Source organism: Ascaphus truei, chromosome 13 (genome assembly GCF_040206685.1).
Source record: "Ascaphus truei isolate aAscTru1 chromosome 13, aAscTru1.hap1, whole genome shotgun sequence".
Lineage (NCBI taxonomy): Eukaryota > Metazoa > Chordata > Amphibia > Anura > Ascaphidae > Ascaphus > Ascaphus truei.
The window spans coordinates 14,358,711-14,367,884 of record NC_134495.1 but is presented as its reverse complement, the minus strand read 5'-3'; the positions used below and the strand labels follow the sequence as shown (position 1 = coordinate 14,367,884).

Here is a 9,174-nt window from a genome sequence, read left to right as displayed (position 1 = left end):
TGAATGCTAATGAACATTAGGAAGCAGCCATAGACTCAAATTACCAGGCATTGTACCTGCAGTTAAACGTTACATAGCGACAAATGGCGCCTCTGTTAATAGTGTTTGCCTCCCATCACAGTGTATGAGAGTAATACAGAAGTAGATGATGGAACATTAAGTCTGTCCTTCACAGCTCATAAACACACAGTAACATTGTAACATATTAGGTCAGTGGTCCATCAAGCCTGCTTTCCCCACCACATGTTCCCATTGTCAGAATGTGCCTAACGTATAACAAATTGCAACAGCCCTCTTATGCCAATAAAGGGAAAGCAAGGAAGATTATCCGGCATAAGGCTGCGGCCAGGGTGGTGCTGAGCGTGCAGGCGTAATTCAAATTTGCTTGCTTGGCAAGCAGCTAAGCGCCGCGCTTGCTCACGCTGGCCACACACATTGCCGCAATGTGTTTCATCGCGGCCAGCGTGAGCGCGCCCGCTCACCGCCACCCTGGCCGAGGCCTAAGGTGTGCAAGCATCTTCCTCTGGCTTTTTCATTTTCAACTGCAGCCTCCAACCCTTATTTTACTCATCGGCTTCTAGTTCTTCTTTACAATTCAGATCGGGAAGGAGATAGAAAGGATGTGCTCGGAATCAGTAGCAGGAAGTAACAGTGCTGGGAATACTAAACCGTGCAATAATAGAAAGTGTGTAGAGATAAGTTCGTCCCCCCCCACCCCCCCAAAAAATAAAGTCCTAAACATCTGACTAGGTAAGAAGCGTTCAAAGAGCACCTGCTGATATTCTGCATGTTCTTGACTGGAAAAAAAGCTATTTTAGTGTCTGCTGTTCTTCCAAAATGATAGCTCGTTGAGCCTTCAGGTGCTACACTTTCCCTTGCCAAGCAAGTCTACTTTTCTTCACTCATACAAACTCTGTCCTCTAACCCTCAATGCCTATGTGCCACCTTTTAATTCTCTGCCCAACTATACCTGCACTTAGATTGTAAGCTCTTCGGTACTGGGACTCCTCTTCCTGATGTTATTTTTATGCCTGAAGCGTTTACTCCCATTATATTATTATATCATGTGTATTACTGCTGTGAAGTACTATGTACATAGATGGCGTTATAGAAATGAAGATATACATCCTTCTAACCTCACAGCCCGCAACCAAGCCACCCACTTCACAGACAAGATTAAGTCAATCAAACATGACATCGCTACATGTCAAGTTCTCATCAACACCTCAAACCCACTGTGTAGTCTTTGATTCACATTCCGTCCCTCACAAAGTCCGGCCATCTACATTTCCGAAATATTGCCAAGATACGCCCTTTTCTCATTGATGATCCAACTAAAATCCTAATTCACCGACTCTTCCTGTCCCACCTTGACTACTGCAGCCTTCTCGTAGTTGGCATTTCTATCCACCTATTCCAACTCCATCCATCCGAAATGCTGCTGCAACGACTTCCGCCTTTCCTGCCTCATCAAGGCCTGTCACTCCCACCTACAAGACTTCTCCCGTGCTGCCGCCTCTCTCTGGAATTCCCTACCATGCACCATCAGACTCTCCCCCCCAGCCTTGTCATTTAAAAACGCCCTAAAAACACAACTTTTCAAGGAATCCTATCTAGCATACCCAACACCCTCCCCGCCAACTCTATTGGTACCAGCTGTGCAGCTAGACCAAACTCCATGCCAACACCCCCCAACATTCACCCCCCAAACCTTAACAGGACCAGCTGTGCAGCTAGACCAAACTCCATGCCAACACCCCCCAACATTCACCCCCCAAACCTTAACAGGACCAGCTGTGCAGCTAGACCAAACTCCATGCCAACACCCCCCAACATTCACCCCCCAAACCTTAACAGGACCAGCTGTGCAGCTGGACTAAACTCCATGCCAACACCCCCCAACATTCACCCCCCAAACCTTAACAGGACCAACTGTGCGGCTAGACCAAACTCCATGCCAACACCCCCCAACATTCACCCCCCAAACCTTAACAGGACCAGCTGTGCAGCTAGACCAAACTCCATGCCAACACCCCCCAACATTCACCCCCCAAACCTTAACAGGACCAACTGTGCGGCTAGACCAAACTCCATGCCAACACCCCCCAACATTCACCCCCCAAACCTTAAAAAGACCAACTGTGTGGCTAGACCAAACTCCATGCCAACATCCCCCAACATTCACCCCCCAAACCTTAAAAAGACCAACTGTGCGGCTGGACCAAACTCCATGCCAACACCCCCCAACATTCACCCCCCCAAACCTTAAAAAGACCAACTGTGCGGCTGGACCATGCTCCATCCGGAAGCATACTCCATCCCACTATGAGCAACCACCTTACCTTTTGTTTCAACGTTGCCCCTTATTCCCTCTAGAATGTAAGATCTCACAAGCCGGGCTCACACTGCCTGTTTGTGCTTATTTGTATGTAACTGTATATGGAATTATTGAATCTCTGTACCGTGCCACAGAATATGTTGCCACTTTATAAATAAACGATGATGATAATAATAATAATAATTTAAATGGGGGTGATGTATTTTTGATCTTGAGTCTGGTCGTGTAACTGTATAATGTTCTGTGCTCCAAGTATTGGGCTGTTTGTATCTCCTTGTGATTGGATGAGAGTCAGGAGGAGTTGGGGGGAGTTACATGGTGCACAGATTATAATGCGATGTGTCACATTCTGCGTCTCTGTCCCAGCTTGCACCTTGGGGAGAGTCAGTAGGAGGAGTTGGGGGGAGTTACATGGTGCACGGATTATAATGAGATGTATCACATTCTGTGTCTCTGCCCCAGCTTGCACCTTGGGGAGAGTCAGTAGGAGGAGTTGGGGGGAGTTTCATGCTGCACAGATTATAATGAGATGTATCACATTCTGCGTCTCCATGCATCACTTTTGTATCTTGTATAAATGAAAAACACCCGGTCACAGTGGCCTTATAATTAAAGAGATTAAAAATGAGATATGGATGCTTCAGTTGGACTCTGCATTAGACCACTAACCCCTCTAAGGGGGAGTTTATGTCTACTCAGGGTCTTTTGACAAGGTGGAGGGGAGGATAACTACACCCCTTCCCCGTTCCTATCCCCTCTCCCCCCCCTTCTTCTGTTCTTCTCTCTTCTCCCCCTCTCTCTCTCTGCCTATCCTTTACAGTACTAATATAAGGGGTTGGATCTAAGATCCTCCTAAAACTGTTAATTCTCCCGGACGGGATCTACATAGTAGAATCTAAATGCATAGGAGGTTACAAAATACTAGGGGCAGATCGCCTCTTCTCGAACAATCAACCTTGAGATGCTTCGGGTTGTTCACTTTTAAATGTATATGTTAATTAAGTTTACTGTCTATAAACAACCATGTGATGTGAATGTACCCCTGTCAGAAAACAATAAAAATGTTTGAAATAAAAAAAAAAACACCCGGTCAGAGGGATCGTATATTGTTCTTACCAACAATTTACGTCAAATGTAAGAAGCGCTGCGTCAAAACAAACTTCTATGCGCACTTTCTTTATGTTGATTTATCTCCCAAATGAGTTTAGATTTATTGAATATATGAAGGTTTGGAACTGTGGTAAAAGTGTGATGGCATGAGGGGGCTCCGGGCACCACTATCCTTTAATTCACTCATCCACAGTACCACTAGTTTTTTTTTAATTTACAAACTTACAGTTCCACTTTATTTTTAAAGAAAAAATGATGTATTTTAAATAGCCCTTCCCCATCTTAATACAGCATCACTTTTGCTTAACTTTTTAAAATACAGTCTAAAAGCTTATCCCAAAGGTCTGATAAATGGAGATGTTTATAGATCAGGCCACAGTATCACTACTTTTTTTTTAAGGCCACCATAGCCACTAGTAATAATACTAATAACTTTATTTTCATATAGTGCTTTTCTCTCATCGGGACTCAAATGCTTCACAATTACAATATAGTGCGTCGTACACAGAACATAGGACAGTTACAGGCAGTCCCTGGCCAACTGAGCTTACAATCTATGGTTTTGGTGCCTGAGTAGGGTTGCCAGGTGGCTTGTCCAGAAATACTGGATACAATGGTGAAAGGTTCGAGAATCGTTGGTGGGGATGAATGTTATTTATAAATCCAAGTATTCACCAATTTATATTCTATTTCGTAAAAAATATTGGGAAGAGTCTTGGGAGGGAGCGCCCTTCCGAGGATTTTTTTTAGGAAATAGAATATGAAATGGTGCAAATTGGTGCATGCTTGGAGTGAAATTTAGAACAAATGACGTAATGGTCAGATCATTTATAAATAACTGACCTGCAGTCACACTGTACATGGCGAGCAATACTGATCTTACTGCTCCTCCCACAAATTCCTAGATTGTTGCACCCCTCCTCATCCTCTCTCCCCTTATCCTCTCACCCCTTCCTTCATCCTCTCACCCCCCCCATCTTCTCTCACCCCCTCCCATCAGCCTGTTACCCCCCATTCGTTCATCTTCTCACCCCCCCTTGTCATTATCAGTACAGTAGCTTTCAAATTTAGACTTAAAAATCCAACATTAAATTGCATATTAAATCATGGCATTGAATAAGTAACCTGCTCTGGCTTATTGGGGATGATCTGTAAGTAAGAATGTGCTTCTCTCTCTCTCTCTCGCTTTTCCTCTGCTGTTTGTCCCCCCACCCCGGGCTCCTGCCTCCTCCTGATTTGCTGAATTACATAGCAGCAACTAATCAGAAGCTGCCCAGCCCCCTAGCACCACAGCAGCCCTGCTCTATCCCATGTCCGGTATTATCTCTCATATTTTACCGGACAGGGTAACCAAATACCGGCCTGTCCGGTTCAATACCGGACACCTGGCAACCCTATACCTGAGATAAAGCCGCCCCTTCTCCTAATCACAGCACCTTGCCCACCACTACTTCTGGGCATGTTGAGATGCAAGTACTGTAAGTGGAGAATGCTGTGTTGAGTTATGTTCTTAAGCCTCTAGGTACGCCAAAGTGGGACCATGGAGGCCTGAGTCTTGAGCAATGTAAGCAGCCGAAATAACACATGGAAACCCTTCTGGAACTATTCTTGGAGAATGTCTTGGGGGTCAGAACGACACCCATTTCATGGGAGCTAGAGTGGACTATTAGAGGCCAATTAAGTATCACCTCCCACCCCTGCCCCCCCTACACCAGGGGGGGGCTAACTCCAGTCCCTAAGGGCCACCAACAGGTCAGGTTTTCAGGATATCCCTGCTTCAGCACAGGAAACACAATCAGTGCTTCACCTGTGCTGAAGCAGGGATATCCTGAAAACCTGACATGTAGGTGGCCTTTGAGGACTGGAGCTGGCCACTCCTGTCTTAAACCCTGCAGAAGAAGCCAACGGGAGTGTGAAATGAAGACCTGTTTTTTTGTTGTTTTTTTTTTCATGGTGCCTGGGCCAGCAACAGTGATAATTACCAACCATTTACCCTAATAATAGCCCCTTCGTTGCGTTTTACTGAGCAGTTTCATGGACATAGCAGCTACACTGTTACTGCCCCTTCCTAATTCCCAACAAGAGCACCAAGAAGTTGCAGTTCACTTTTCTCAGTTTTGTATATGCCAACTTTTAATGGTGTTCTAATGAGCCATTAAACCCAAACGATGGAAGACTGGCTTAGATAAACAGCCCTGGCGTAATTAAAGAAATGATCTAATATTTTTTTACAAGGTTGGTTATTGCTTTCCACTCGCTGCGCTGATATTGATAGATGAACAAAGGGAAGCTGATGAACGAGCTTTGTTTGCTGTGTTCCCACACTGGGAGTAAAATCTATTAACTCAAGGTGCTGTTCAACGGCTCAGCTGCTGACGGAGCAGTGGAGATGAACTTCCTCCATGTAAACAACATTGATGAACTAGACTGACATTGTGGATTATTTTAATATTTTTGCGCATTAGCTGTTAAAAAAAAAATGCATCTTCAGCAGGGTAAAGTGAGCCGATGCTGTAGTGAGAGAGAGAAAAAGTCTTTCTCCACTGAAAGCGTAGTAGATGCACGGATAAGTTTACCAGAAAGAGTGGTGTTTATTTTTGTGTGTTAGTTTTCAAATATTTCAAACATTTGTTTGACAAAATTTAAAGTGGACGGCAGTATATAAAGGGACGCGTGACCTTTGCACACTGATCATGTGACCCTCTGGCAATTTATTTAATTCGTTATTTTTTGGGGGCGACACTTGCAGATTTTCCTCAAAATGTTTTGCAAAAAATAAATGCCACATTTTGCCTGGTTCGCGAATGTAATAACAATTTTGCACATCTGTAATGTTAACCCTGTCCCCCATTAATGCTTCCCCCTATACATTTATGTGATGCCACAGCAGGCGCACCTATTCTAAAGCAGCAGTGGGTACCTTAGATCAGGCGTGCGCACACTGGGGGGTGCAGGATTTTTCTAGGGGGGGCGCAGAGGTTACAGAGGCCCCGCGCTCGTCCCCAAGGCATTTAAATTAAATGCCGGGGGAGGCGTGAGGCCTCTGTAACTTCTTTTGCTGGCTTTTCAGCGATGTGTCATATGACGCCGCTGAAGCCAGAGAGCAGGTAAGGAGGGGGGGCACGAGCAGTGGGGGAGAGCAGTGGGGGAGAGCAGTGGGGGAGCGCGAACAGAAATGTTTACACACCCCTGCCTTAGATTACCAGTACTAATACATATTTATTATAGCAGGGGGGCTCAACTTCAGTCCTCAAGCACCCCCCCCCCCAAATAGTCAGGTTTTAAGGATATCCCTGCTTCAGCACAGGTGGCTCTGCCGTTGACTGAGCCACTGATTGAGCCACCTGTGCTGAAGCAGGGACTGATTGAGCCACCTGTGCTGAAGCAGGGACTGATTGAGCCACCTGTGCTGAAGCTGAGCCACCTGTGCTGACGCAGGGATATCCTTAAAACCTGACCTGTTGAGGGGGGGGTCTTGAGGACTGGACTTGAGAGCCCCCGTATTATCAGAATAAAAACAGGCGCAGGCAGGACACAAATTCCAGTAGATGTTTTATTTGTGTGAACAAGTTTCCTTAGTTGGAATGGGAAGATGCGAAAGATACATTCTGTAAACCACCATTCCTAGCAAGTTCCACGTCAGTCCAAGCAATCTGATTGGCTGGAACACCAGGTATTTTCCCCATAAAAGTGAAAAACATGTTTTGTGTGGTGATGGTACAATAATCTCCATTGGACAGGGGCCTTAAAGCAGGTTACAGCCTGTTTAAAATGTAGCCACGAATTGGACTACCAATTTGACTCTGTGGTTAAACTGGTGCTAAAGAATATTGTCCATACGTCTCTTAGCATCGGGGTATTCAAGTATTTTGCCGTTGTTCTGCTTCACTCTTAGGGTGGAGTCACAGGGAGGGCTATTTAATGGAGCCATGTGTCGAGCTAGAAAGGATTATAGGGTACGCTTATATGGAGCAATTGGAGGTGGTATTGGGGTCTTTGCTTGTATAAAATATCAAATTCTGTGTATTTTACCATCGTTTTTGCCCCCTTTTTCCAAATAAAATGTGGCACATTGTAGGATACTGCAAAAACAATGGAGAACTAGTGTAAAGCTGAGGGACCAGTTTACTAAGTGCTGATAATTGGATTTAAACCCCACAATCTGTATGATTGCCGAGTGACCTCTTTATTTAGGCAGAATACCATACGATGTGCAGTAACTGAAAGCACCGCTCTATAGAATGCAGATCTTAAGAAACGTTGCCCAAAATAACCACACAATGTGTCACACGTGACTCCACGCATCCTTACTGCTGTCCCGGCTGCAGAGTAGAGCAGGGGTGCTCAACTCCAGTCCTGAAGACCCACCCGTCAGATGTTCAGGATATCTCAGCATCAGCACAGGTGGATCAGTCAAAGACTGAGCCTCTGATTGAGCCACCTGTGCTGAAGCAGGGATATCCTTAAAACCTAACCTGTTGGGGGTGGAGGGGGGATGGGTCTTTGAGCAGTGGGGTTGAGTACCCCTGGAGTAGAGTGAGGATGTTAGACTTTTATTTTTTACTGTAGGCTTAATTGTTTTAAGTACTTTTGTGACCAGTAACACTTTTAGGCTACGTTTTAAAAAGAATGCCAGTTCTTCACAGATCTGGGGTACAGCATTACCTCTAAAGAGATACCTTGCCCATTGGTGATTATTGCTTAATTACATTTGCATCTTATTTACATATTCGTTAACACAATAAATCCGGAATGGGACCTTTCGCCGCCACGGTCAGTCAGCCGCAGGCCGTTTCGCCCCAGGGGTTAACTTCTGGGTTTTTAGGGTAAGGGGTTAAGGTTAAGCTTTTTAGTGTACGGGGTAATTTTAGGGGGTCAGTTGAAGGGAGTAAGGTTAAGAGTTTTAGGGTAAGGGGTTAAGGTTTTTAGGGTAAAGATTAGCATTACCATTAGGGGTTAAGGTAAGGGGGTTAACGGGTTAGTGTAAGGAGTTTAAGGAAAGGTCTAAGGTTAGGGGGTTACGGTATACATTACCTTGGCAGGAAACGGCTGGTGGCGAAATGTCCCGACTAAACAGCGGTGAAAGGTCCTAGACTGCAATAAATCACACATGCTGATGGGGGGGAGGGGATGCTCTGTTTGCTTGTATAGGAAGTACAATAAAAAAGGCACATGATAATTCATCGTAGGAGTTGTGCACCAGTCTATAACGCAAAAGCAACCAATGGGAAGAAGCTTATTCCCCAATGGTTTTCCTTTTGTGAAGTTATAATAAACCCTTCAGACTCCTTCATATCTTGTAAACCTACAGCAGTTCTGAAAGGATCTGTCCAATCCTTCCTCCTGGCTTCTCCATTCAAAATCCATGGCAGCCAATCCACTCGGAAGGTCCATTATTGTTATCATGTAATGTTCAGTTGTTCATGAACAGATGGTAGGATGTCCTATTTTCCCAAGGCTTACCCAAGGAGGTACCACCTCGCGTTCATCCTCAGGTCTAAGCTTCACACCCCCTTCTTGCCCATATGTCAATTACGCCCGTGTTTTATCCAGTTTCTTATTATCCATTTCTGTCCTGAGCATCTCTGCACCACCAACCGGAGTCCAAAATTAGCATCCTTGGACATCTCAACTTCCAGACAGCGTCCAGTGTCTCGGCTGACAATTGGGCTGTTCTGTATGTACAATAGAAAAACATATCGTATGCATCATTTTATTTACATAGC

The 9,174-nt window shown here is 45.1% G+C and overlaps 1 protein-coding gene across 2 annotated transcripts in view; it reads right to left on the bottom strand.

The window, feature by feature from the left end:
* Positions 1–6,983: 6,983 nt before the first annotated feature.
* GALNT9 (polypeptide N-acetylgalactosaminyltransferase 9) overlaps positions 6,984–9,174 on the bottom strand; it is a 110,891-nt gene continuing 108,700 nt past the window's right edge. For both annotated transcript variants that reach the window (XM_075568616.1, XM_075568617.1), the window contains exon 11: positions 6,984–9,123. In XM_075568616.1, the coding sequence (XP_075424731.1) occupies positions 8,977–9,123 (147 nt within the window). In that variant the 3' untranslated portion in view covers positions 6,984–8,976. The remainder of the gene's footprint in view (positions 9,124–9,174) is intronic.